The 27,228-nt window shown below is 45.9% G+C and overlaps 3 protein-coding genes across 3 annotated transcripts; all 3 read right to left on the reverse strand.

The window, feature by feature from the left end:
* Positions 1 to 16,308: 16,308 nt before the first annotated feature.
* Positions 16,309 to 18,031, reverse strand: LOC122613165 (transmembrane protease serine 9). The gene has a single exon (XM_043787207.1). The coding sequence runs from the start codon at positions 18,020 to 18,022 to the stop codon at positions 16,385 to 16,387; it is 1,638 nt and encodes a 545-aa protein (XP_043643142.1). The 5' UTR covers positions 18,023 to 18,031; the 3' UTR covers positions 16,309 to 16,384.
* On the reverse strand, positions 17,992 to 19,021 carry LOC122613166 (trypsin delta). Its single transcript, XM_043787208.1, has one exon. The coding sequence runs from the start codon at positions 19,012 to 19,014 to the stop codon at positions 18,208 to 18,210; it is 807 nt and encodes a 268-aa protein (XP_043643143.1). The 5' UTR covers positions 19,015 to 19,021; the 3' UTR covers positions 17,992 to 18,207.
* An 82-nt stretch (positions 19,022 to 19,103) lies between these two features.
* Positions 19,104 to 20,032, reverse strand: LOC122614101 (trypsin delta). Its single transcript, XM_043788579.1, has one exon. The coding sequence runs from the start codon at positions 20,014 to 20,016 to the stop codon at positions 19,213 to 19,215; it is 804 nt and encodes a 267-aa protein (XP_043644514.1). The 5' UTR covers positions 20,017 to 20,032; the 3' UTR covers positions 19,104 to 19,212.
* Between the last annotated feature and the right edge of the window lie 7,196 nt (positions 20,033 to 27,228).

The raw sequence follows: 27,228 nt of genomic DNA on the forward strand, positions 1-27,228 counted from the left end.
TCTGGACTGCCCCCTGTGGGTTTCCATTCGGATTTAATTGGAATTGTTGCATTGTTGTATGGCTGCTGTTTGCCTTGCCAATTAAAGTGGCAAACAGCTTTTTGATTTCGGTTTGATATGTACATGTACATAAGCAATTATCTACTGATTAGTTTTCGCAGGCAAAAGTTATGATACGATTTAATGACAATATCTAGCATTTCATTGCTGAAAGGGGATACTTATAGTTCTAGATGTAACTCCATTTCCCTGCTCTGCCTTTGAAATAGCTTTCAAACTTCTTCAAATGTCTTAACTTTGCTTCGTATCGCAGTCACGCATCTAACACCTTTAATATCAATTACTCATTTATGAGCAACGTTTTCATTTGTTCGCCGGCAGCGATAAAAGTTGCCACTTGCCCCCGAAACCTCGATTCTAGCCCCCATTTGGTGGGTGGATTTCTGGATGGTACTGGTTTTGGTATTGGTGCTGCCGGTGAAATCCTTAGCCCATTTTCGTTAATTTTGGCCAGCACATTTTTTAATTTCACAGCATTTTCGGGTGCTGCCCGCTGCAGCCCGCTATCATCCCTTCCTTCCTACGGAGTTGGTTGGCTTTCCCTGGATTCCCCCGCCCCCCGCCCAACTTCCTGGGCCATTACCGATTGGGTGCTGGACAACTCTAAACACGGCAATGGTCCAGGCGCCGTGGCAGTGGAAGTGGCAATGGATGTGGCAGTGGAAGTGGAGGAGATCGGGCAGTTGGAGGAGCCGGAGTCGTGGCAACAAGAAATGCGGTTACAGTGTCCAAAGGCCGTCCTGGAATGCCATAAATTACGTTGTCGGCAGAGCGGCAAGGCGCACGGGGGGGCGTGGCAGTCTGGGAGCCATTTCGGATCCTTCTGGGTGCAGTGCAATGTGCAGCCGGGGGAATGGCGAAATGGTGGCATGGTGGCATGGTGGCACGGTGGCATGTAGCCATGGAGGATACGGATGGTGGGGTGCAGACTGCGTTACGTTTTTGGCTCTAAATTAAATTTTTGCCAACGCCGAAAGAAGCTGCAAATTTTTGTGCTGCGCACTGCACTGATGCGGCATCGGAAGCGGAGAGCCATTAGTCCTGCGGAGTCCTGGGTCCTGCTGCTTCCTCATTCCTGGATTTGCTTTGTGGCCACCGGCTCATTATATGCCTGTGTGTGTGAGTGCAATTAGCAGTGCTTGTTAGCGGTGAAATGGCAAATGGCCAAGAGCCAAACTGATATGAGCCATCATAAAAATCATTGAAATTCTCTTAACGCCCATCCATCCTGGCGGCGTCTGCATTCTTGAAAGGATCTCAAGCCAATCGAGAGAGCAAGTTTAAATAAATGCATTTAATGGAGATGAAGATCCCTTAAATTATTTGAAGATGGCGTTTTGTTTTCATTTTTATCGTGCAATCTCTTTTCACAAACCCTTTCCTTTCTTACTCGTGCCACAAAAACAATAACGAGGCGGTGGAGGGGGAGGTGGAGGCTGGGAAACAGGCTGACACGACCATCAACTGTTTGGACATGACAAGTTGGTGTGATATTTGCGACAACCTGTAGTCCTCCTTTGTCTGAAACTGACATCCCCCCCTCGCCTGCCTCCCCTCCCCTCGCCTCTTTGGTGTCCTGACAAAAAGCCGCACGTTATCCCTGCTAAGTGCAAAAGTGGATTGCAGTCGGGATGCGCTCCTGCAGGCGGAGTCCTGCTGAAAAAATCGCACAGCTTATGAGGAATGAAAAGGACTGCCGATGTACCCAGTAAAAAATCCTGTGTATGAATTTACACAACTGATAGAATTGGCAAAAAATACGAGTAAAGTCTTCACAAAAGTTACTGGCTTACTTAATTAAAACATTAAAGCGTTTGGCATTGCGCTGCAAGTGCGGTTTTCTGTGGCATGTGGTATCACAATTTAAAATGGCTAAAGAATACAGGTTTCCAAGATGCGGTGCGGCATATCGCAGAGACACCTCATGCTGACCCATTATCCAGACACTTGCAAATGAACTTTGGCCCGGCAGACCTGTGCCATTGTTGGATGTTCTGTGGGCAGAGTGCATGCCGCGGTGGCCAACATTATTAAATAGTTGAGCAGCAACAAACAAGTCTCGCCTGACACGGCCATAAAAATGCCGAGGAAAGGCACCAAAAAAAATAATAAAGGGGAAGGGGAAGGAAGAGAAAGGAACGAAAGTAACTGGCAAAGTGCAGCTTAGACCGCGATGAAGATGAAGGACTTGACGGGCTGAGTTATGATGGCCATAATCATGCTGGCCCCAAGGCGCGAGTGTCAGCACAGCAGGCAGGCCACCGCTGTGGTTTTCAGGTGGATCTGCATATCCCGAAGACCTTTGACCCGCGCCTAATTAGGCCAATTCGGTAATGATTCACTCCCAACGAAATCAGACCCAGCAGGCTCCACGTAACTAGGCAACGCTGTATGCATTACAATGGAACACAATGAAATTGAATTTAGACTAAGGTACCCGTCACGTACTCTCTGCCTGGATATGGTCGCCAAAAGAACTTTCTTTTTTCACAAATTATTTTCGTTTTTTTTCGTTTCGTTTCGTTTTTGAAGAAAACTTTGCTCGGCTGCCGAGAAAGTTTACTGCATAATAAAGAATGGAATAAAAGGAGGGAAAACATAAGTAGAAGCAGCAGAACAAACAGCACAAACCCCAAACAAAACACAAAGCTAGCAAAATGATGGCCCCAACTTCAAATCAAAATTCTGTGTATGATACATGTTTGGGGCTGGGCTGGGGGCAAAAACTTTAAGGCATCTTTTCAGCATCTAATTGGCTGCAATCGGAAAGTCATTGCGTATGCGTAATGTGCGACAAATCAAGCATACGCCGTGCAAGCCAAGCGAACACAGCCATTGATTTCCTGGCTCGCCAAGGACCCGTTTCAAATAGGTTTAGAACAAACAGCAGGAAGCCGCAGCATCCGTTGAATTTCAGCAATTCCTGGTGGGGGAAAATGAGAGGAAAACGCCAGCCAAATAAGAGAATTACATAAATTTTTCACTTATTTGGGCATTGGCATTGAGTTTTCATGTTCGCGTTCGCACATATTTATCATTCATCAGCGTGGGCATTTGCATGTATTACTCATAAAACAAACGATACTCTACTCCTATGGCATCTGCACACCCATACCCATTTTTTCGACCCCTTCCCTTCCCACAAATGAATGAGTTTTAATTTAAGCATAATTGCTTTCCGCGGCTTTTTTTGTGTGCCCTCTTGTCTCTGATGCCGTTGACTTCATGGCCGGGATACGTGAAATATATGGGGGCCTGCAAAAAAATGCCTCAATTGTTGTTGAAAATATTTGCACTGTTTTTCGCGCAAGTAAACAAATTCCGGTAGCAATAATAAATACATTCAAGAATTTAAGGGCAGAATGCTTACTATCGTTAATGCGGAATGTTTAAGCGGCATGTTGGCAGTACTCTTGGGTCAACCCTCGCATAGCGGCAGTGTGCATGATTAACAACTGCTTGCGGCTGCACTCACTTGATGGAATCGATATGGAGCATAATTATCAGACAATGGTGAACATTCAAGTGCCATGCCTGCATTCGCCGGCTTTAACTTGGCAAGTGGCGCAAATTGATATAAATCCAGGAGCTGGGCAGAAGTCAGGCCAAAGGAGTAGAACTACAACCAGAACCAGGACCAGAACCAGACGAAAGACATTTGTCAAGGAGCCACCGCAGACAGCGCAATTCCCAGTGCACTCGATGGTCTTAGATCCGGGTGTGAAACTGGAACTGGCAGTGGAACTGAAACTGAAACCGAGGGCTTGGCCATAACCAAAACAATCATCATTTGGACACTTTTAATACTTTGCCGAGCTATGCTCGCCATGGGGCCATGGAGGAAGGGAGTAAGGGAGCCCGGCTCCAGAGAGCTGGAACTTCAGTTCTGGCCAGCTCCTCCTCTGTCACAGCTTAATTTGGAGCTGTTGTTGGCCAACTTTGCTGCTTTGCTGCTTTGCAGCTGCTGAAAATATCTCGCGGGATTGAAATTTATGCTCTCAAGAAGTTTTCAAATAAAAAAGGCAAACCCAAGCCCCAATTCGCTTTCGAACCGAACCAAACTGAACTGAACCAAACTGAACCGAACCGAGCTCAACAGCGCGTGCTGATTAGTTTTTGTGGCTGATATGTGTCGCTTTGGCTTACACGATAACAAGTTCCTTCAGTGTGTGGGCCAAATGTTTTGGCCACTTTCGCAGTAACAGTTGGTGCCGAATTACAAATGGCAAGTGCACAACAAATCGTGGCTTTATCACTCTAAGATTAATGTAAACAAATGAGGAACAAAATCATTTTTTGCGATTTACTGAACCCCACCTCATAAATCAATTTAAAAAAAAATGATGGAATTTTTACCATACTATAAATTAATTTGCAATATAACAAAGCTGTAAAAAATATATTATATACTCTCATTTTACAAATATTAATGATTTTAAAGATTAATATGAAGTGGTACTAAAAAGTGCTGAATCTGAACCATGCTAGTGATCTATAAATATGCCGCGCCCAAAAAATTAGATACGGTTTAATTATCATAATTGCGATTATCGGTTTCGTAGCCGACCCATAATTTTTGGTAGCCTGACACTGCAGCCACTTTATGTTGCATTCAAGTGGTTTTCCACTAGCAACATGTTGCTGGCGGGCGGCCAACGATGCAACAGCTGCAACAAACAAACAAAGTGCATGCAACCGCAATTTGTAAATGTTGTGACAGTTAATTTTGACAAATTTGTTTGAAGTTTATCACTTATTGATGACACCGGCGATAAAAACAGCAACTATTTATGGGTTGCCAATCGAGTTTTGGGGTTGCATAACTAATTATGAGGTTGCTGGCCAAATTAGTTTCTGACCCAGCTCCCCCTGTTGATTGTAAATGGCCAAAATGTCCACAAAAATTACAATTTTTTTTTAATTTCCAACCCATGCGTTGTTGTTGCAACTGCATTTTGGTTTTGGCTCACTCGCCGCTCCATTTGAGGTTTTATTTGCTGCCAAAGTTACCATAAAGCCTGATTATATTGGGCTCTCTCGCATGTGTTTGTTTCGGGCTTTGGCCAGCCAGATTAAAAACTTTTCCCATTACGGAGAAATTAACAACTTTCTGGTGTAGCCACTGCCATTTGGCCGCTTTGTTTGCTGCGGGCCACTTCTTGACCGTTGCGATAGAGCAATGCAGAAATTGTTGCACTCGCCGTAGTTGCAGCCACTAAATTTTCTAAAATATACCACTTTCCTATAGGGAAAGTCGGCTCCATTTGGCCAACAAGCATTGTTGATGGCCAATGCCTTAAAGGCGCTCACTTAAAGGCCAATGGAATTTCGAGACGGATGAGGCTTAATCCGCTTATGAATGCCGAACATGCAGGTAGCAAGTTTAGAGCTTAGATACTACAGATATTTACATTTGAAAAAGTCTAGGTATGCTTAAAACTTACTAACTTCTGGCACTTTACAACTATAGATACAGCTTTTTTGGGGGAGAGTTGGTTTCACTTAATTGAGCAACCAGAACTCACAAATGACACTGCTAGCTGCAGTCTCCAAATGACCTTGCATGCTGACTAATACAACTAATAACAAACGCTATTGTTTGGTTAATTATACGGGCAACTAGGGCTCACAAGCCAAATATTAATTGCTCACCAGCGAGGTGTGTAATTCTGTGTTGCATACGCACAGGCGTCAGTCAATTTCACTTATGGCATGCGATGTTCACCCAACGCCCATCCATTCGCCCCTTTTGGCCATCCCCGCCCCTTTGGGCCATCGAATGTGCACTCTAAGCCAAATGCCGAAGTGGTAAACAATGTGCAAATGCCTTTGCTGCCTGGCCTGTGAGTAAAATTAAAACAATAAACGGTTCGAGTGGGTTTTTCCAGGGGGAAGGGTGGCGAATGCAAGGCAATCTCCGTCTGGGCCGTAAAAGTTTTTGAATACCTCAATTGTTGCCGCAACAATGGGCGGAGATTTCCCCATTTGTGTGCCGCTTTTTGGAAATGGGGAATAAGGGGAATATGGGGCAGTTGGCAGGTGAAGAGGGTGGTGGCAGCTTGGTGGCTGGTCAACTAACATTTTACCTTTTAGGCAGCTCTCATGCATGAAATTGAAAGAGTAGCAATTGATTGAAAATTTGCCGTGAACCAGGTTTTGCAGCATATACATACAAAATAAGGATAATGGCTGTAGCACGAAAATTGCGGTTCACTTGATATTTTTGACGTAATTTGAATTTTTCGCAGAACACAATAAAAAAAAAAACAAAGCCAAATTGAAACGAGAAAAATGGAAATTTCAGTGGGTGGGTAATGGAAAAGCAGCCAGGATAAATTGATAACGCAGCAATATTACGCATATGCCACGGATATTTAGTAGCTGCGGGAGGCGGCGGGGGGCGTGGCCGCCGAGAAGAGACGAATAGAGGAAATAAGCAGAGTGCAGAGGTTCCAACCCACTCGGAGTCAACTAATCCGGCTGGCAAACATTACGGAAATGTGGCAAGGAGCACAGCGCATTTTGGCGCATTTCACTTTTCAGGATTATTTAGAATTTATGCATAAACAAGCAAAAGGACGTTACCCAAAGTCATTTGTTTAAGTCAGCCATGTGAGCGGGAAAGCGGAAAAGCGGAAAAGTGGAAAAGAGTGCTGGCAAGCGGGCAAAAGCCGGGCCATTTATAGCCATCTCGTCTGCTGTCTCCCGGCTGTCAGGCTGTGCCTTTGTTCTGCCTTCATTTTTATTGCCACTAGCGAAACAATTTCACATTCGCCACTTACCCGGCGGAGAGTCAACTTGCAAATTGCCGAAACGCCCAGCGAAGCTGCTCGCCCCCTTGCCCCCCCTTCTTCTCTTAGCCAAATTGGGCAAAAGGCCTACAAAATGTTGCACGTCCTCGTGCATAAAAGAACAGACATCTTGAGGCAATCCACAGCCAGGAGTGCAGCGAAAGTCCGACTTGGCTGACACTTGTCTTCGTCCTTGTTGTCCTCGTCCTCGCTATCCTCGCTGTCCTTGCCATCCTTGCGGAACCAGTCATTAGCATTCGGATTGGTAGCCTTTGCCGTCTCACCTGCTCTTCTTAAGTGGCCAGCAAAAGGTCACAGTCAGAGTCACGTGGGCATGTTTAATAAATAATTTATCGAACCGCTTTCGCCTAGATTTGTGTGACAATTTGGAAGGATTTGCTGCCTTGTAGGTTGAAAGTTATCTTATAGAACTTTAAGATCTAGTTCACATCAATACTTGCATCAGAAACCTGCATTTCCATTGCCTTTAAGGGGCACTTGCATATAAATCTTCTGATTGTTCTGGTTGTCAAAGTGGTTTGGTATTACCCCCTCAATTTGAAGACTCATTTTCATCAGGGGGATGAGCGACCACGCCCCCCGACAAGCTGCACTAATTGAGAGATGCAGAAAGTTGGGGCTCGGTTGGTATCAGACATCAGGTTGGTTTGCCGTTGTCATACATGGCGTATACGTCATATGGCGATGGCAATTTTGTGCGACGACCGAAACTATGAGTGCAATTGAAGTTACTTCTCGAGGATTGCAGCACTCGAATTGTCCTTTGGATGTTGACAAGCCAGCACGCAGTCCCTTGGCCAGAGCGAGAGGATGGAGGGGGTGAGATGTCCTGGTGGGAGCGAGACGGGCAGAGCTCCCTGTGTCAGAAAGTTGCTGCAATTTTCGACTTGACTTGGCGGCGAGTCGGGGAGTCAGGGAGTCGGGGAGTCAGGCAGTCAGGGATGCAAGGATTCAAGGCTCTCAAGACTCGGCAGAGTCCGCCGCTCGCCGACAAGTTATTTTATTGATAAACTTTTTGCCGACTGCAAAAGGGGGCGTAAGTCGAGAGTGGGTGGAATCGCTGATTCGCTGGTTCGCTGGCTCGCTGCTTCGTCGTTCGTCGACTCTTTTGACATTTTCTGCTTTCTGCTGCTGTCTTCACATTGTTTGGCTTAAATGGCATTAAATCCTTTTAATGCTGGGCTGCCAGAGGGGCCCGGAAGCGGGCACTTTGGGGAAATCAATTGTGCTGATTGTCCTGCAATTGAGCTGCCACCCCATCCCGCATTGTTTTTTCTCCATCTTTTTTTGTGACCGATTTCTCTCGACTTTTCTTTGGCTAAGTGTTTATTTTTTTGCGCCCGACACTTGGGCACATTATCCGTTCGGGCCAGCTGAACAGATGAACAGCTGAAGAGCTGAAGAGCTGAAGGCAAATTGAAAGATTTCTATGGCAAAACTGTTGCACGAACACACAGAGTGTGCCATGGTATGCCTGAACATCTTCATTGCCATTTGATGGCCTGTGACTCGCAGGATTCAGCATCAAGCATCCGGGATGCGGGATCCAGAATCCAGTATCCAGAATCCTTGAAGCCATCCCGAAGCACCTGCAATGTGTGTCGGAATTCCCGGTCTCGTCTTTATTGCCACTTTCAAGTTGCATGAAATTGAACCCGTTTTACGAGCAGGAATGCACGCGTTCTCGCTGTGCAATCTTGAATCTTTAAGCGGTGGATGGTCGCGGTCGTGGTCGTGGATTTTCCCTGCTTTTAATTATGGAAATGTGCGGCTGAGTCGAAAGAGCATCGAGTGTTATTAATTACAAACAAAGCGAGAGGCTTGTCAAGGACTCGGCGCGGCGCTAAGCCAAACCACTCAGCCGCACAGTTGCCCATTAGGCACCGCACTTTGCTGTGTGCGAAAAGGCTCAAAAGGCGACTGCAACAAAAGGCCGCAGCCCAAATGCTGCAAATCTTAGTGAAAATGGTGAAAAATCTGGAAAAGCGTGCGGTCACGTGGTGGCCCCCCATTCCCATTCCCACTTTCCACTTTCCCATTCCCCCTGGCCGATAAGAAAACGCTTAGAAAAGCGTGACCACAGCAGCAGCCTCCATCTGAATAGCCGCCACCTGCGCCACCTGCTCCATGGTCCATGCTCCATGGTCCATGGTCCATGCTCCATTCAGGTGGATGCAGTGCAACCACAGCCGCAAGATAAACTCCACAAAAGACTGGCGCCGGGGGAAAGCCGAACGGAAAAGCCAAGGAAAACGCAACTTTAGCGAATTTTTCGCTCTCTGCTAAGTTTTTAGTTAGTACTTCTTTTTTAAGATTTTTTTCCCTCCTTGCTCCTTTAACCGCTTCGCGTTGAATAAATCATCCTCCTTTTTTTTCGTCATGTCAGTCTTTTCCCTTTTTTCCGACTTTGTTTTTCCCGTCGCTGCTGCTGCTGCTGCTGCTGGTAGTCATAAAACAATTGACGTTAAATGTAGCCAAATGAAAAGTCTGTCAGGAGGAGCAGCTCGAAGCAGACTTTTGTCCATAAGCGATTTTCCAGCCGATTTGAAAAGATTCTCAAACAGACTGCCAGTTGATTCTGAGTAGATTATGCTGGGAGAAGTGGGTTAGTTACTCCTCGGTGCGCCAGGTGGACTGCAGTTGAGTGTCTCTTCATTCAAAATAAATAAACCGCTTTCCTGTGGCACAATTGACGAATAAAAGCTCAAGTGCTGCAATCAATTCCTGCCATTAATAGTAATAAATTGATACTTCCCCTTCGTTTTAATCCATCAGAAAGTGTGCTTGAAATTTTATTTACCTAAAAATGGTAAGCACTTATTATTTTGTGCACTTTTAAAGCACTCCTTCCGTTCCGGAAATCAGAATCCCATTCAACAGTCTTTAGCGTATTTGCTCCTTCGGTTCTTCAGCAACTTTCTTTGAACTGCTGCCATTAAAAACAGTTCCTTAATTTTGCTGATGAATTTAGCCTTGATGTTTGCTTAGAGAGAATATTCTAGGACTAATTAAGTTCTTGGCTGGAAGTGTTTTGCAGACATTCGCTCTCAGCTGGAGATGCCATTCACATTTAAGCCAGCGCACTCGACCCCCTTTGCTTAGCCTCAAAAGTGTTGCCTACTTTTGGGCCCTCATTGCACATTAGTGCTCTGCCTTGAACCTGCTCACATGTATGATTCCTTCTAGTCGCTGCTCGTTTTGATTTATGCCGAAATATAGCTTGGAGTTGCGCAGCACCCACTTCCACGTATGCGGACTCGCCAGCCTTTTAATTGGCTTTAATTTCCAACACCCAAACAGATCCTGCAGCCGGCGAGCACGTCCTTCAATGGCTTCGCCTGGCCATTGTTTTGCCGCTTAAGGCCTTTTTGGGGAGCGAAGCTGTCGGTCGGGCGAGCGCTAAAATAAACATACGGTTGCCAAGTTAAACACAGCCACACATTATCCGGTGCACGCGGCGAAAAAGGACGAAGTCCTTCGTTTATATTGCATAGAGTTAGCACTGGCTGCTAAGTATTTTTCTCTGTGCACACACTAAGCTGACGTGCACGGATGTAGATGTGTTGTGGCACTCACACGCGGACACTTAAGTTGCCAACAAGTCAGCGGTGAAGCCTTCGCCTTCCTGCCTCTGCCCTCTTCACTCTTTTCCGCAGGACGACGGGACGCCAGGACGACAGGACAAGGCGTTAAGGCTACGGCTGCTGTGTGTCGCTGCTCAAATATTTACATTCCATTTAGGCGCCGGCCTGTCTGGGATGTCCTTCTGGCCCGGCTCCTGTTGACTAAAGCACTTCATCTTCATTTCACAGTTATTTTCAACTTCATTTGCGCGGCAAATAGGTGAACAAATACGCTCACTCAGCCGCACCAGCAACCAGCAGGACCTGCTTCATGCCTTACCCCCCATCCATCTGCCCTACATGCTGTGGTACCAAGGATCCTGGCATCCTGTTATCCCAGTTTGGCGGGCAGCACGCCGCCTTGGCATTAATATGTGCCGTCGTAACTGTGTCACGGTGTCGTTTAACTTATTAGCCTCCTTGGCTCCTTGCCTCCTTGCCTCTTTGCCTCGTTGGCTCCGTGGCAGTGGCAACCGCAAGTCGGCCAGATCCTGTGGCCTATTTGCATTAGCCTAAGCACTTTTCCCGCTAACCTTAACTTCGGGATTATGGGCTGTGGGCTTAGCCTTAAGTTAATCAGTTTTTCTTGAATCAATTTTGATTTTTAAATGGTAGTAGTAACAGTTACTACACAGTTAGCACTTAAGTTCGTATGTAAAATACTTTCAGTTTAGATAAACAAATAAATAAAATCCAAGTGGTGACTTGATAAAGTTGATAAGCTTTCCAAACATTTTTAGTTACCATTTTTGACTTACCTAGTGTGTTTATCCCTTCGGTGGGCCAATTACATTAGTGCAGGTTTTCCAATCCAGTTTTTTTTTATTTGCTGATGGGGTTGACAAGTCGGGCGCAAAAAATGTCGGTTAGCCGAACCGAGAAATTTTCGCCAAGTGGCAGACGAGACGGCGGAGGCGGAGGGAAAGGGGGCGTGTCAGGGGCGCAGATTAAATAATTCATTAAGGAAACTAGACTGTCGTCGGCTTCTTCGTCGTCCTCGAGATGTTTTGATAAGCAAGGGGTAATTAAGCCCAGAGCAGCTAGCTGCTGAGTGTTGGCCGTAAAATTTGTTGGCGGAAAGTTTGTTCGCGCATAGATGACATGAATTTAAATAGGAATTAAATTAAAATGAGTCGCCGGCAGCGCAGCGGCCGCAACAATCACGGCTTAAATTGTGCAGCAAATTCGCTGATAAGCGGGCTGGTGGGGAAATATATTTAATAGCTGTGCGAAATTGGCGCAGCTTGTAAACAAACACACACAGGGCCAGAAAGCCAAGGCAACTGCGACTGTAGCTGCAATTAAAAGCCAGCCAGATAGTGCGCGTGTGTGCGTGAGTATCTGTGTGAGTGCGCATTTATGCTGTGCACACAGCTGCATGTGCAGGTGCACCGCGAGAAAATGCTAGCCACTACTTCATATCACATTTCGACAAAGTTCGTTTAATAATGAATCTATTTATATTGCTATTTATATTTAATGTTCAATGTTGAAACTTTTTATGTTATTATATTGCATATTATATGAACATTGTTCATTTTCGGATCAATTATATTTTCCAAGTGCATGTGTACGTGCACTTCATATGCATGACAATGTCATGGCAACTTGTAAGGCAACACCACTTATCCTGCCCCGCCCCCTTTCTTCGCTCGCAGATTTATTGCAGCCGGAAAAGGACCTCCTTTCCCGTTGTGTTTGCCATTGGGCCTTTCAGTTTTTTCCAATATATTTCGGAGATGGCCCATTGTTGGCCTTGGCACCACAATCCGCCATTCGATGGCGGCCAAACCGCTGCAAGTAACTAAGTTGCCGCTGCAGTTGCATTCTCCGCTGCCGTTGCATGGTGCAACTGTATTTACACTAAGAATTTATAATGTGTAATTGTTATTTCATCGCTTGTTCCAGCTGCAAGTGCGTTTTATTCGTTCCTACACCATTGAAGTGCAAATAGAGACATTGAATCATGGAATCATAGCTGAATATTGAATGTTAAGATAATGCAACTGATTACCCTGTTTGATCTGCTTACAGAAATGACTACATTTAGTTTCAAATACATTAAATATACATTTTTGCATTATTCTTATAAAATCTCCACCCACTGCGACTGCATGTGCCACAGCAGGCGGACTCGTCAAAGTCAAAGGTAGAACAATGGCCAAATGCAGCACATATTATATAAGGGCAGCTAATTACGGGCCAACGCAGATGGCAACCGCATTGCCATGGCTGCCGATTGACATGGTTTTGTCATTAGTGCGGCGTACGTAGAGTGCATTAAATTCAGCAAAAATCCAGTGCCTTTAAGGACCTTAAGAGACCCCAAAAAACCGAACGGTATGCATTGATTTATTGCCATAGTGAGCCGCCGCTAGCAGGACCAACTCCCTTTTGGCCAAGGACCTCGCTCATCTGCTGGGGCGCCGGTTTGCTCGCCGGTGCATGAATGTCACTGCCGAGCCAAATGGACAAGACAACGGCGAACGGCCAGAGGCAGAGGCAGCCAAAGGGTTAAATGGCACTGAACATTGGCCAAAAGCGGACCGGCAACAAATAACAAACCGGAAGATGGAGAGCCGCAAAAAGCGTACCAAAGAAATCAGCGCACGTTAGCAATTAATAACGGGGGAGTCGGTGGCCCAAAGTTTCAGTCCTGGATCGTCCTGCGTATGGGGACCTAAAAAAGAGATGCCACCAAGAGGAGAACAGAAAGTGGAAACTAGAAAGTAGTAGAACCAAAAGGAAATATTCGAAGTATTGGAAAAATCAAGGAGGGCAGGGACTTAGCCAATAAATATTCAAAGGTCAACGGAACTGAATAACGAGGAACACAGACAAATATATAATAATTTCATTGGAAATTCAGTTCCATTGATATTATTATTACTTTTATGAGCTTATTAGATTTTATTTAACTTTTGCTTAGTTCAACAAATGGACTTCAATTCGATAAAGTTCGATTTTTGGCAAATTTATTTTAGAGTTTTCTTTTTAGTGTTCGACTGCCAATTTAAAGGGTCATTAAAGCCGATGGCTGCTGACAGTTGGATAATGCAAAGAATTAAGTGCCACGTCCGTCCAGCCACGCCCACTCTAACCCCCCGCGCCCCCACAGACGCACACATATAAACACGCACACACCCAGAAGCCAGCGCACATGGTTGTCATATGTAATTATTAATTTCTAAAAAGCCATTCAGAAATAATATAATTTGAAAATGCGCGCGACGACGTGCCCGCCGCCAAATGTCTCTGATTGTCCGGGGGATTCGAAGTGGGTGTGGGGGGGGGGGGGGGGGGGGGGGTTCGGAGTCGAGGGGAGCCGGAGTCGAGGGGCGACGGAGTCGAGGGGATCCGCGGCGGAAAGCAGATGGAAATGAGCACGGGCAATGGCCAGCGGCCAGCGGGCGACTGCTCAGTTACAAATGTTGTTAGGATGCATTAATTTATGTGTGTGCAACACACCCTTCCCCCCTCCCCCGTGTCAACCCCCTTGGGCAGGACGAATCAATATTCCCGCGGCGAAAGGACATACATATGCCGAATGGCCAGCAAGGCATCCCGCTGCATGTGTTTTGATTTAAAAGCTGACGCACACACGCACACTAATCCTAATTTAAATGTTTTCGCTCCTCGCGTTTTTGGCTTTTGAAAAAACCGACGGGGGGTGGGGGGATTTAATTGTTCCGCGGGAAAAAGGAGGGGAAAGAGAGAGAGAAAGAGAAAGAAAGAGAAAGAAAGGAGCACCGCTTTTGCATAACAAATTCAATTAAATAGGCAAGTGCATGAATTAAAAACATATTATGCTTAATTGGAAAATGAAAATTTGGTTAAAATAATATATGAATGAGCTAAAAAATAGGCGCAACAAAAAGCGCTTAAATATTTAATCGCCTGCGTGCGGTTGCCACCGAACAATAAGAGCACATTATTTCACAATAAAATCACTAGTCCAACACTTTCATTATGCGCACCAATTTATTTTATATTATATTATATTAGTTAATATTGGCAATTCGATGTTCAGCCAGCTAATTGAACTTTGTTTAAGTTTAAACACTTTGAACGACTGGCGAGCATCTAGCTTTTGGCCATAAATTCTTGCAATGTTGGCCATAATAATTCTGCTTTCCGCCACAAATCTCCGCAATTCCCAAAATAGTTTTCAAAGCGCGTCAACAAATTTATTTGTGCGCTGCAAAGTAAAAGGGCCAACAAAACTATTTTGTGCAAACAAGTTAAATCAAATATATTGCTTCGATTTGCTGCCCTGCTCTTTTCGACTCGTAATGGCTTTTGTTTCGCTGCGTTTCGTTCTGTTCTGTTGCCGCCCAATTGCCAAACACCAAGTGCAACAGCAATTAAAATGGTTTCCAAAAACGAGCAAATCAAATACTAAAGCCGAGCAGAATGAACGAAATAAATGCATCTGACCAGCGGCCAAAGAAACATTTCGCCTGCTTATCTGCTAGTTGCCGCTAGTTAACAAACAGCCAAACAGCCCGAAATCGCCAACAACTAACAACGGAACAACTAACTACGAAAGTCGCCGTGGCAGGGACTCCATCCTGGGAAAAGTTTGCTTTGGCCAAAACGGAGAAGCCATAAAAATGTTGCTCACGCGGTGGGGTGATGCTAAATGGGTGGACCGGAGCGTGAGGTACAGTGGCAGCCCCGCAGAGTGGACAAAACTCGAGGGTGAGCAGGAGAACCTACGATTAAGTGTGAATAATACTAGTTCTTACAAAATCATAACCATTTTCCTTACTAAATATTTGGGTAAGTTTGTTGCTTAGTTCCTATAAATAATTTATTTCTCTTTATCGAGTTAACACTGTCTTTCAGCATTGGCGTGTGCACGTAAATCGCTGTAATAGAAACATTGCATTTTATTGCAGTTGTCTCCGTTCTCCCGAATGTCCTTGCGTTCGCCTCTCCCCCTTCAAATCCCCTTTTTTTTGTCTTTGGGCCAATAACATTCTGATAAATGGTCAGAACGGCTTTCGTGTCGATGTCCTTGAGGCAGGAGCACATCAGCACTGCCATCTGGAGCAGCTGCCCACTCCTGCGGATATTTGTCCAAGCAGAGTGAACTTTTCAATTTGCACTAAAAGTATTTTCCTTTCCTTTCCTTTCCGACTTCCAAAGCCAACCTGGCCCAAGTAAGCCCCATGTAGCCAGATCTTGATTTTGCCAGCGCCGAACGTGGCGCACTAAAACCTGAACGCGGTTGCACTTGCCACAAATGGATGCAGCCAGCTGCCAGGCGGCCTTATAAATGGTGTCAGCCTGAGGGGACTCTTCATCACGAGCTGCCACCAGAGCAAGTGTGCAACTTTCTTCTCCCTCGATTTGTCGCTGGCTTTTTGCTGGCCGACCAAAAAATAAACTTTAATTAACTTAAGCACAAGGAGTTGTGGATATTTAATCGAGCTCATTTGGCTCTAATCCGATCTACAGCAACTCCAGGTGGAGTGTTTAACCACAGGCCATCTGGAACCTTCAATGATTTCTCTACCATCTCCAACTGGGATGTCAACTCTGGAACTTCCTCCTAATTTGTTGTTAAAGGGTATTTGGATGTCGTCACACCGCGTTTGGGTACTTCCAATCTGCTTCTGTTTGACTTGACCAGCATGAATAATGCAAATGTCCAGGGGCTGTTCGAGGTGACATTTCCATAGACACTGCCTTGGACACTCGGAGTGCAGTCCAAGGATTGTGGTTTCGGTGACAGAAAGAACCGGATAACCGAAACACACGAGGGTAAAACGAGCTAAGCCTGACATGAGAGCTGATGTCACAGTTTCTTTTATTAAGGTGTGTTAATTAGTTAGCTTAGAGTTAAATATTTACGGGCGGGGGCACGTTACTAAGCCTTCTTTGTTATCCTTCGATATCAGGATTCCCAGTTGGTTCAGTTGGCGTCGTGATCGTAGTCAAAGGACTCGAAGTAGTGGACTCAGTACTTGGTATAGTGCTATCTGAAGTACTGGGTGCATTACTAGGTGCTGTGATAGGCTCACTAGGTGCACTAGATACAGTACTAGGTTCAGTAATCGCTATAGTACTTGTCACAGTGCTGGGTGCAATAGTGGGTATGGTAGTCGGTTCAGTACTAGGCACAGTGCTAGGTACAGTGCTAGGAACAGTGGTAGGCACAGTGCTAGGAACAGTAGTAGGCACAGTACTAGGAACAGTACTAGGAACAGTACTAGGAACAGTACTAGGAACAGTACTAGGAACAGTACTAGGAACAGTACTAGGAACAGTACTAGGAACAGTACTAGGAACAGTACTAGGAACAGTACTAGGAACAGTACTAGGTATAGTGCTAGAAACGGTGCTGGGAACAGTACTAGAAACAGTGCTAGGCAGCGTACTGGCTACTGTACTAGGTGCAGTACTAGGTAAGGTGCTGGGTACAGTACTGGTGATAGAAGAAGAACTAGATACAGTACTGGTGCTAGTTTCAGTACTAGGTATAGTTGAACTGGGTACAGTGCTAGATTCAGTACTAGGTACTGTAATAGGTGCTTTGCTGGGTTCAATACTTGGTGCAGTACTAGGTGTAGTGCTAGTTTCAGTACTAGGTACAGTACTAGGTGTCGTGCTAGTTTCAGTATTAGGTACAGTACTAGGGGTAGTACTTGGTACAGTACCAGGTGTAGTGCCAGCAGCAGTGGAACTACTATCACCAGAAGTACTTGTTGGAGCTGTTGTATCCTCATATCCGGTATTCTGGGCAATCCAGTCCTTGAACCAACCCACACTGGCGTAGACATCTGGCTTGGTTTTGCAGCCGCCCTCGGACAGAATGCCCACGAGTACCTCGTCCTGCACCAAGGGAGCTCCCGTGTCGTAGGAGCAGCCTCCAGCGCCATACTGCGTGCAGAGGGTGAGGTACGAGATGCCATTATCCCAGAGTCCGAACCAAACACCGCGATCCGCGGCGCACTGCTCCCGATTGTAGACGCTGACCCATACCATTTGGAGATAGTCCGGCAGACTGCCGAAGCACCTGTCCCACCAGCTGCCCCACCAACTGGTGGATCCCCAGCCGGCGACATAGCACCAGGAACCATCGTCCGGCACTTCGTCTGCCAGGCTGATGGGCTGGATAGCCTCGGAGGTCTGGAGCGGATCGCACAGCTTCAGCAGTGCCAGGTTGTTGTCGAAACGCCAGTAGTCGTAGTTTGGATGACCAGTTACATCACACACATCCAACAGCAGTCCAGTGCCATCGTAATCCCGGGAGCTGGTGCCCACGCGCACCTGAAGTGAACTGTAGGACTGGACACACGAGGCTGCCGTGAGCACGGTTTGTGATCCGATGATGGCGCCACTGCAGATGGCAGTGCCGTCTATTATCACTTCCGCCTGGTAAGGCGCATCTTCTATGTCCACATCATAGCCGCCAATGATGCGGGCTTCCGGATCTCCGAGAACCTGGTGCAAAAGAGCCGCCAACAGAAAGGGAAACACACTACGGATCATCATATACAACTGCCTTTGCAGCGGCATGTGCAACTCTTTTTATAGGAAATGTTACTCCGTTTTTCTTATCTGCAAAGTCATAGCTCAAATTGAGTGATGGCTCTACTTCACTTCGAAGCTCTATCGAAGTAGGAAGTGTTGCGCATTACTTACAACTATCTGCACAGAGTCATGGCAATTTTAACAATTAATTGGGAGAACGTGGTTTAAGATTACTTGGTGTGACTATCCAGCCAGCTCTTGTACCTGATTATATTGATGTAGACTTCAGGGCGGTCGGAGCAGCCGCCCTTCGACATGATGCCGATCAGTTTGCCCTGGTGGAGCACAGGTGATCCCATGCCGAAGGAGCAGGCATCCTGGCCAAACTTCTCGGTGCAGAACAGGTCCTCGGTGAAGTTTTGCTTGGACCAATTGTGTTCGACGCCCAGATTTGTGCACTGGCTGGGTCCAAGCATTCTAACCTCGGCCTTCAGCAGCTTGTGGGCTTCATCGTCGAGGCACTTGCTCCAGTACGTGGTCCACCACCTGAAGGAGGCCCAGCCGTTGGCCGTGACCATGGCCCCATTGGCCGGAAACTGTTTGGCCAACTGGATGGGCTGGATCGTCTTGGAGGCCTTGAGCGGACCACACAACTTCAATATGGCCAGATTATGGAGTATTGTGCGGCCGGTGAACTTCTCGTGAACCGTAATGTTGCAGACCTCTGCCTCGACGACGCCATCGCTGCGCGTGGTGCTGCCCACTCGTATCCTGATCGCCTTGTTCAAGAAGCCATCCACGCACTTGCCAGCCGTCACAATGTGACTCGGTGAGTATATCACTCCGCCGCACTTGGCCTTCTCCCGGATCGAAACGGAGGCGCTCCATGGCGCCGTCGTTATGTCCACCGGATGGCCACCAAGGGTCGCCTTGTTGCAGTCGTCCTCCTCCTCCGAATCTTCATCTGCATCCGTGTCGTCGTTGGAGAGGACAAACACAAAGAGTGTGAGCAGCAGTGGTAGAGCTCGGAGCAGCATTATGGCAAATAAACGCGGTTGTAGAAGTTGGTTAACTTTTTATAGTATTGTGACAAATTGTGGCAAATTAATTTGTTATACTTGATGGTAGGTTATAATTATTTTTAGCTTTTATGCAATGTTTTTCTTTATTCTGTGCCTTACAAGTTTGACTTATATACATCTAGAGAAGGCACTTCCACTACTTCCACTACGGCATTAATCCTTCGTGTTGGAGTTCAGCCAGTTCGTGTGCCGCAGGAGATTGGCGTAGATATCGGGCTTGATGGCACAGCCCGCTCTGGAGAGGATGCCCACGAGCTTGTTGTCGACGACCAGCGGCGCTCCCTTGTCCGAGGAGCAGGCTCCCTTGCCCGGCGACTTGGTGCAGATGGTCAAGTCCGAGATGCCAGAGAAGAAGTAAAAGTCTATGGTGTTCCAGTCTGCGGCGCACTGCTTCTGGGCGAGAATTTGCACCTGAGTGCCGTGCAATTGGACAGGCAGTCGCAAGCATTTGTCTGCTATCCCGCTGCTCCTGCTTAGCCTTCTGTCCCAGATAAGGTCAATATAATTACCCGATCTGGAGCCGCAGCCAGTGACATTGGCTCGAGCATTATCTGCCGGCAGTTTGTTGGCCCTCTCAATGGGTTTGATTTCATCGGTGGCGTTCAGTTGCTCGCAGGTTTTCAATAGAGCCAGGTTATTGTCGAAGCGCCACTTGGAGTACTGGCTGTGCACTTTCACCTCGCAGATGCCAAACTTGGATCCGCCGGTTCCGCAGCTGCTGGTGCCCAACCGGACCTGTATGTCCCCGGCCCTGTAGCCATCCACACACTGGGCGGCAGTCAGGATGTAGTTCTTCGAGATGATGGCACCACCGCACCTCAGTTGCGATCTGACTATGATGGAGGCATGCCAAGGGGCATCCTTTATGTTGACAGTGTTCCCACTTATGATCCGCTGATCTCCGCGTGCCAGCCAGGGCAGTGCCACAATCTGGAGGAGGACTAGTGGGGCAAGCATTCTCTTGAACTGACTGCCGTGGAAGGCGAGCTTCCATTTTATGCGGTTCCTGGTTAATTGAACTGCATACCTGGCGCATTTAAAGAGAATATAGATTAGAACACAATCCACATTGGCATTTGAAACATTTTGAATGCATTTTGAATAAAGCAAACTATTATATTTCCAACTGCAATTGGTAATCCACATAACACATAACATACATATATGTATATGCCCAAATTATAAAGTATAATTTAAGCAGCCGCATCGATTCTTTTCGCTTAGAGCGGCTTTACAGCCATTCCCCTGATTTGAGACAAAACTCACCAGCCATTACACTAAGCCGCTTAAATATTTGAATAATTCGCGCGGAGTGAAAAAAAAGTGAGTGACTGAAATGTAGCTGGACATTTCCATCAAGCGATATTTGCATGTATTTATGCAATTTTACATGAATGCAGATTTAAATCTGGGCGATGTTTAGCAAAATGTCGAAATAAATACTGTGATGGTAGGAAATCGGTGGCAAGAGGCATGGGGCAAGGGGCAAGCGGCAAGTAAACAAACATTTTGATGATTCGCCATGTCAAGTGGGTCGGTTTCGCAGCCAGGCGGGCGGATTAAAATGGATTACAACTGAATTATTTGATAATGTCCCGGCAGATGCAACACATCGCATTGGTTGCGCCCCGAATCGCATTTAATTTTTATCAATGCGAAAATCATTTTTGGTTGCTGCGTTTTTTATTACCATTTTATTGGGGTTTTTTCGCCGTACCGAATTGTGTTTTCAATTTGCCTCTGAATCCACCTTTTTTTTGTTTTTTGGTGAAAATCGTTTGCTTTTTGTTATCAAATATGGTTTGGGTGTGCTTTTTTCTATATAGCTCTCTATAATTGATTTTATTTGCGCGAAATCAGGAAAGCTGGTTCGCTTTATGTGCGTTTTTAATTATTTTAGTTAATTGGATATAATCACCTGCTATTCATGATCTCTAGCAAAACTGGTATGGCTTAAAAAACTAGTTAATAATGTTAAAAGCATATGCATTTCTTAGCATTTTGTAATTATCCAGCATATTGCTAAGCAAGTCAGCACAATAGGTTTTTGTTTGCTGGCCTAATGAATATTTCAGTTTTGGCAACATCCATCGATGGCCATTTCCCACTCGATCCAGCTGCTCCTCCATCTCAATCAGCCTTTGGCTCATACATAACCCAGTAAATCCTTTTCCAGCTCGATGGCATCGTTGCCAGTTTTCACACCAGCGACAATTACTCAAACCGTTGGCGCCAATAAAAACGCTTTTCCCTGACCCGCTTTTCCCCGGACTTTCACCCATCCCGCCCCCGCAGTCCCCGCAGTCACAGCTTGCCACTCGCCACTCGGAAACGAGGGGCAGCCGGGGTAGCAAAACAATCGTTGACAAAAATATTTGCATGCACTCTGGGTGCACTTGTCCGAATCGATGCGCTGGGCTCTGAATGCAGCTGCTCCTGCTGGTGGCGCGTGTGTTGCCATCGGCGGCGGCGCATTAAATATGCAACACCTATGACAGCGAGCCGCTTGACATTTAGATCCGAAGGCTCGGCACTGGAGACCCATGCCATTTTGAAGCTGCCCCAAATGCCCACACTAAAGTTTCGCCGGCAATTTGCAGCTAAATTTGTCAAAGAACCGAAAAAAAAATCCAGAAACTTGCCCGACTGAGAAATTATGACTTCCGCAATTGTTGGTGGAACAAAGGGAATCCAGCGCAGTGCCAAAGTGTGACCGAAGCGAAACAGTTCAAAAGGCAACTGTTGCTCTTGAACCTTTCGCAAAATCCACCGCTCCAAATGCCGCCACCCACCACCCCCCACACGGCAAAGTTTTCAAATAGAAAATGTTTAATTTCCCCAAAGACAACGTCGATGCTGCTGCTGCTGGTGCTGGTGCTGCTTTCCCGAAAACGCAGCGTTTTCCCACCCAAGCCAAGGAAACTTTCTTACATATTTTACAATAGATCTTCGTGTGTGTGAGTGAGAGTGTGAGTAGGTGTGTGTGTGTGGGTGGGTGCAACAGTGCAGCCGGAAAAAGTTTCTCCTTTCCCGGGCGAAAAGTTAGCTAAGACAAACGCCCCCAAAACACCCAAAACACCCACATCGCCTGAGCTTCCGGGTCGAACTTGTTAGTTTGCCATATAGCGTCGAAAATTATATTATTTTAAACTTTTCAAATGTCACCAGAGAGTCAGAAATTTCACCGAAACTCAGTGACAAACTCCTGTTGTTGCGACTCTCCTTCATTGTGTTCGTTAATTAAACATGTTGTCCCCCACGAAGCGCACAATAAATCGAACTCAGCGGGAAAAAAAGTGTGTGTGTGTGTGGGCGGAAAAGAGGAAAATTGAAAATTAACTGCTTTATCTGATCGAACGGGGTAATTAAATGTGGCTATCATGGCAGCTCAATCAAACGCCTAGTAATGGCATCCAAAAACACGCAGTTATAAATGGAATTTGTTGTAAACTCGCTATGAATGTCAACCATGTCCGTTTGCAACAGCCATTTGATTTAATAAATATCTTTAAATATGATTTTGTAGACACTGTTAACTATTTAATATCAAGAATTTGAATACGAGTTTTGGCAACTAACATTTTATGTAGCTGCCACTATTGTTCCTCTGTAGTATTAGTTTTGTTCTGTTTTCTTCTGGAGTTCCACATTTTTGTTTGGCTCTTTTGAAGTCGTTATCAATTTGTGTACTGCAGCAGTCATACTTGCAATCTCGGAATCAATTCAGAGTTGTTCTTATTCTCATTTCTCCCATGGAGCCCATTACAATCTAAAACTGTCGCAAAATGTTACAATGCGATCAAAGCAAAACTTCAGCTACAGGAAAAAAAACGAAACGAAACGAGAGGAGACGAAACGAAACTCAACGAAGAGCTCTACAATGGAAGCTGCCTCGCAGTTATGGTGCACAATCAAAGTGGCAACATCGTCGGCGGCAACTGCAACACAAATTGCTTGGCGGCAGGGCCTTTTCTGTTTGCAGAGTTCGGTTGACACTCCCACCCCCACTGCCACTGCCACCGCCACTTGCCAACGCCACTTGCCACGCGACAACTAGCTGGAAGGCAGCCAGCCATCAGCCATCCAACCATCCAGTCATACAGCCATCTAGGCGGCCAACAAGTGTTTAGCGTTTTGTTTTCAGTGCAATTAAAAAGCGCCTACACGCCTGACACGCCCCCTCAAGTGTTGGCAGCCGCTGCTGTTGACAAACAAACAGCAAAAGGCCACAAAAGACACAAAGGGGGCTGTGTTCCAACACTTGAGTTCCCTTTTTTAGCAGTCGGCCACAGTCGCGTCTCTTTTGCTCGCCAGCGGCGCTCGGGGATATGCAGCACAAATGGCTGGCGTCAAGCACTGCGTATACGTGATATGTGGCAGCGGGGCGTATGCGTAATGCGAGGGGAGAGAAGCGGAGCGGCTCAAAGAAAAACCTAGCTGGTCTAGCTCTGAATTAGCATAATATGCCATAATGGCAGTTTTTTAGCAATTCCCCCCGAAGTGTTGGGGCCAGCCTTTGTGGCTGTGGCAGTGCAATGGATGGTTTGATTTTAAAATAATTTAATAACTTTTTGGCCAGACTAAAGGGGTATGTTCAATGCAGGCGGGGATTGACAAGGCGGAAAACATTTTGCCTGGCAAGGCCTAAAACACGCTTGAATTATTCAAAGCATGTAACTGATGAAGCAGAAACGAGACGAGAACCGAAAACTAGAGCTCCAATTTCAATGTTTGAGTATTTTTGAGTGCTACGTGTTATAGATATGTGTTATGTGTGTGCTGGCAGACTGGCAGCGTTTGCCACAAGTGCGTTCGGCACACTGCCAGAAAATATGGGTAAGCATTCAATTCTAAGATCAAAAGAAAGCTTTAAATAATATCTGCAAAGGGTATAAAGCATTGCATTTAAAAATGTATATCCTGAATGAGTTTCAACAGATTATCAACTATCTAGTTTGTTTCTCCAGGTGCGTTTGTGTGTGCGAGCAAGTGCATTGCCTATTATGCTACCAAATGAAAGTGGTAATAAATTGGACAAGATGTTGCCATAAACCACACCACGACAAGCCACAGCAGGCCTCTGCTAGACAGGCCCATCGACCATCGGCCATCGACCGTAGACCGTAGAGTGTAGACCATTGGATATGGCCTTATGGCCAGGAATTGCAAATGCAACGCATGCTGCAGTGGCGTGTTGCAAGTTGCAGCAACCAACATGATTATCATGTACGAAATGCATTCGAAACCGGAGCCAGCTGGCCAACAGCTGACGTAGCTGGCCAAAACCAGCCTCCATCTCCATCACCATCTCCATTCCACTCCACTCCACTCCACCTGCAGCAGCTCTTCGGTAACCACCTATCAACCACAAGCGCATTTATGGCCATCAGAATGGGGGGTGTCCTGGCCGGCAAGGATTGGCCACGGGGGTTGAGAGGCCAGGTTGGGGGCAAGTTGCCCATTTAATCTCTCCAAGTGACTTGCAATTGAAATAGAAACGAAAATAACTCAAAGTGCATACGATGTGGCAGCAGCAACACATAAATGCTTCCAAATGCATCGAACGCTCGAAGAGGGATTCGGATTTTCAGCTCGGCCACTTGAGCTCGTCCTCAGTTATTAAATATTAGTAGTTGTAGAAGTAGTTGTAGAACAGTAGCTGCGGAGTAAGCTGAAGGTTAAACAGTTAATACGCTTAACTTGAGTGTAATCCCACTGCTGTTAATAAATTCATAAGCCAGAATTATTGTGATTTCAGTTAAGGTCAATGGGACGTTATAATCAGGCGGTAAGCGTATGTTTGTTGATTTTTGATTCACTTTAATCAAACAGATTTCATTAATTTGCTTTAATTAACGGCGTAAAAAAATGGTTTAAATAAAGTTTGTATCTATATGCGGATATTGGTTTGTTTTTACTATTTACTTTTGGGTATTTCATTGAATAATGGACAACAACATAATCTCAGCTTTTAGGAGTGCTGCACTAAAAAGTTGCATATTTTTAAACCGGAGCTAAACGAAAATTGCGTTGTTAGTAATTGGATATTGCATTGCCTTTGTGTTGTAAAATTATCTCAGCCCTTTGTGATTATTTTCCGCATTGATGTGATTCAAACTGAGAATTTAATACGCATACGCAGCGTTGTCCCAAGCAAAGCCTCGCTAATTCGCTGTGTTGCCTCTGCTGGTGTGGCTGTTGTTTAATATTTGTGTTGGCCGACAATCTCAGCAGGCAAAACAATCAAGCTTGGACAAAGTTGCTGAAAACTTTCCACTCGCACCCAGTTGTTGTATGCGCTGCGATAGGATTTTTATGTAAAACATAATTGCAGATTAGTCGCGGCGGCAATGTGCAAATAAAAGCAAAGACACCCCAGCAAAGGCAAAAACTGCAAAAAAAAAAAAGAAATATAAAAAAAATCAAAATGTAATCGTTCTGTTGCCGCTTAAAGAGGATTAAACATGAGTGAAAGAGCTGCCGGGATTCCCGAAATGGAATGAGGAGGCGCTCTGTGGCGTGGGTGGCAGTGAATGAATGAAAGCTGGATAAGGGAGTTCCAGGACGATGAGGAGGAGGAGTAGGAGGAGGAGGAGCAGGAGGACGTGCGGAAAACGGAAGGGCCACTCGACACTTCCCGTATGAATGCAAAGTGCAACTGGCTGTCAATTTGTTTGGCATCCTGCCACTCCGGGCTGCTGCTGCTGCTGCCACAGCGCTCCCCAAAGATATTTTCGATTAATTAAGAACTAAAAATGAAATGGCATAAAACCAATCAAATGGCCAAATGGCCAACCCGGCTTTCACCGCAATTGCGAAAACGCTACGGAGCCGTTTGCTCAAGCTGCAAAATATGACTTCAAATTAATGCAGAGTGAGGTGCTCTATTGCCATGCATTTCGCCTATTTGCACAATAAATGAAGCTGAAAATGACCTCCTGCTTCCTGCCTCCGATCTGTGCCCACTCCAAATGGAAACGTAAATATTTGAGCTGCAATCGAGATGCGGCTACCTGGCTACCTGGCTACCTGGCTCCCAGTCACTCAGTCACTTCCCTTTTTAACTCAGTTATTGATTCGTTAAGCATTTCGGCCAGGGTCCAAAAATGCCTCACTTATAGAATGCGATTCCGAGATGTTATGGCAAAATATGTCAATAAATTGCTACTGAATGTCAGTTCTCAGAGGAATATTCCTTTTGCCAAATTACATTGCAAAAATAGGAAGAGCTAAGCTGAAATCCCTAAAGTTGTATGTAGAAAGTGATTAGAAAACAAGCAGTGTATCAACGTAAGAAAGAATTGAATTGCAAGAAGAATAAAGCTTTTTTGAAAGAAATAACTCTAACCAAACTCGTTCACTAAGCTATATTTCAGCTTTATGACGACAGTTTTCGCTGCTGACCAAACATCTTGGACGCGTCTAACCAGTTTATCAGTTCGATTTCATTGCCAAATCACGTTGAAATCAATGCCCGACCCCGATTGCAAGTGTCAAAGGTGCATTCGGCTATCAGCTGCTGGCCAAGCGCGATAACTGTAATTATTGCACCCAACGAACACCACCCCACCCCACCACACCACACCCCACCTATGTCCTTGAGCCATGGCCGACCTTATAAATTAGCTGCCAGGCGAGAAGTCAACCGATGTCGGCGTCGTCGTCGCCGCTAGTCTAATGAACGCACCACATAAACATAAATTATGGCCAGCCCCAGTGCTGCAGGTCAGCCCCTCCTCTTATCCCCGCATCCCCCCTCTGCTGGTGGCCCCAACTCAACCCAACCCAACTCAACCCTTCCTCTTTCGCCTCGTAAACTGCGACCAGAGCCGGCATATTTGCGCAGCATACTTTTGGGCGCCGGACGGGTCGCGTTGCATGCTTTTTGGCTGCGCTCGCTTTTATCCTGCAGTAAAAAGCCTTTTTGGCACGGCACTCGCTGCTCTCCTTATACCCTCACCACGTGTGGTGTCCCTGCATTCAGTCATAAGCTTGGTCAAGTTAATATTTACTACCTGTAATGTGTTTGTCACTGTTTGCTTATCTGTTTCACTTACCTTTATAACTAAGCAATGGAGTATTCTGAAACAGTATATGGTCTGAAAATAATATTGAATCCGTTTCGTTAGGGTATTCCCTGTTTCGGCTTGGCAAAGTATTTCTCCCCCC

The sequence above is a fragment of the Drosophila teissieri genome, chromosome 2R, assembly GCF_016746235.2.
Source record: "Drosophila teissieri strain GT53w chromosome 2R, Prin_Dtei_1.1, whole genome shotgun sequence".
NCBI lineage: Eukaryota > Metazoa > Arthropoda > Insecta > Diptera > Drosophilidae > Drosophila > Drosophila teissieri.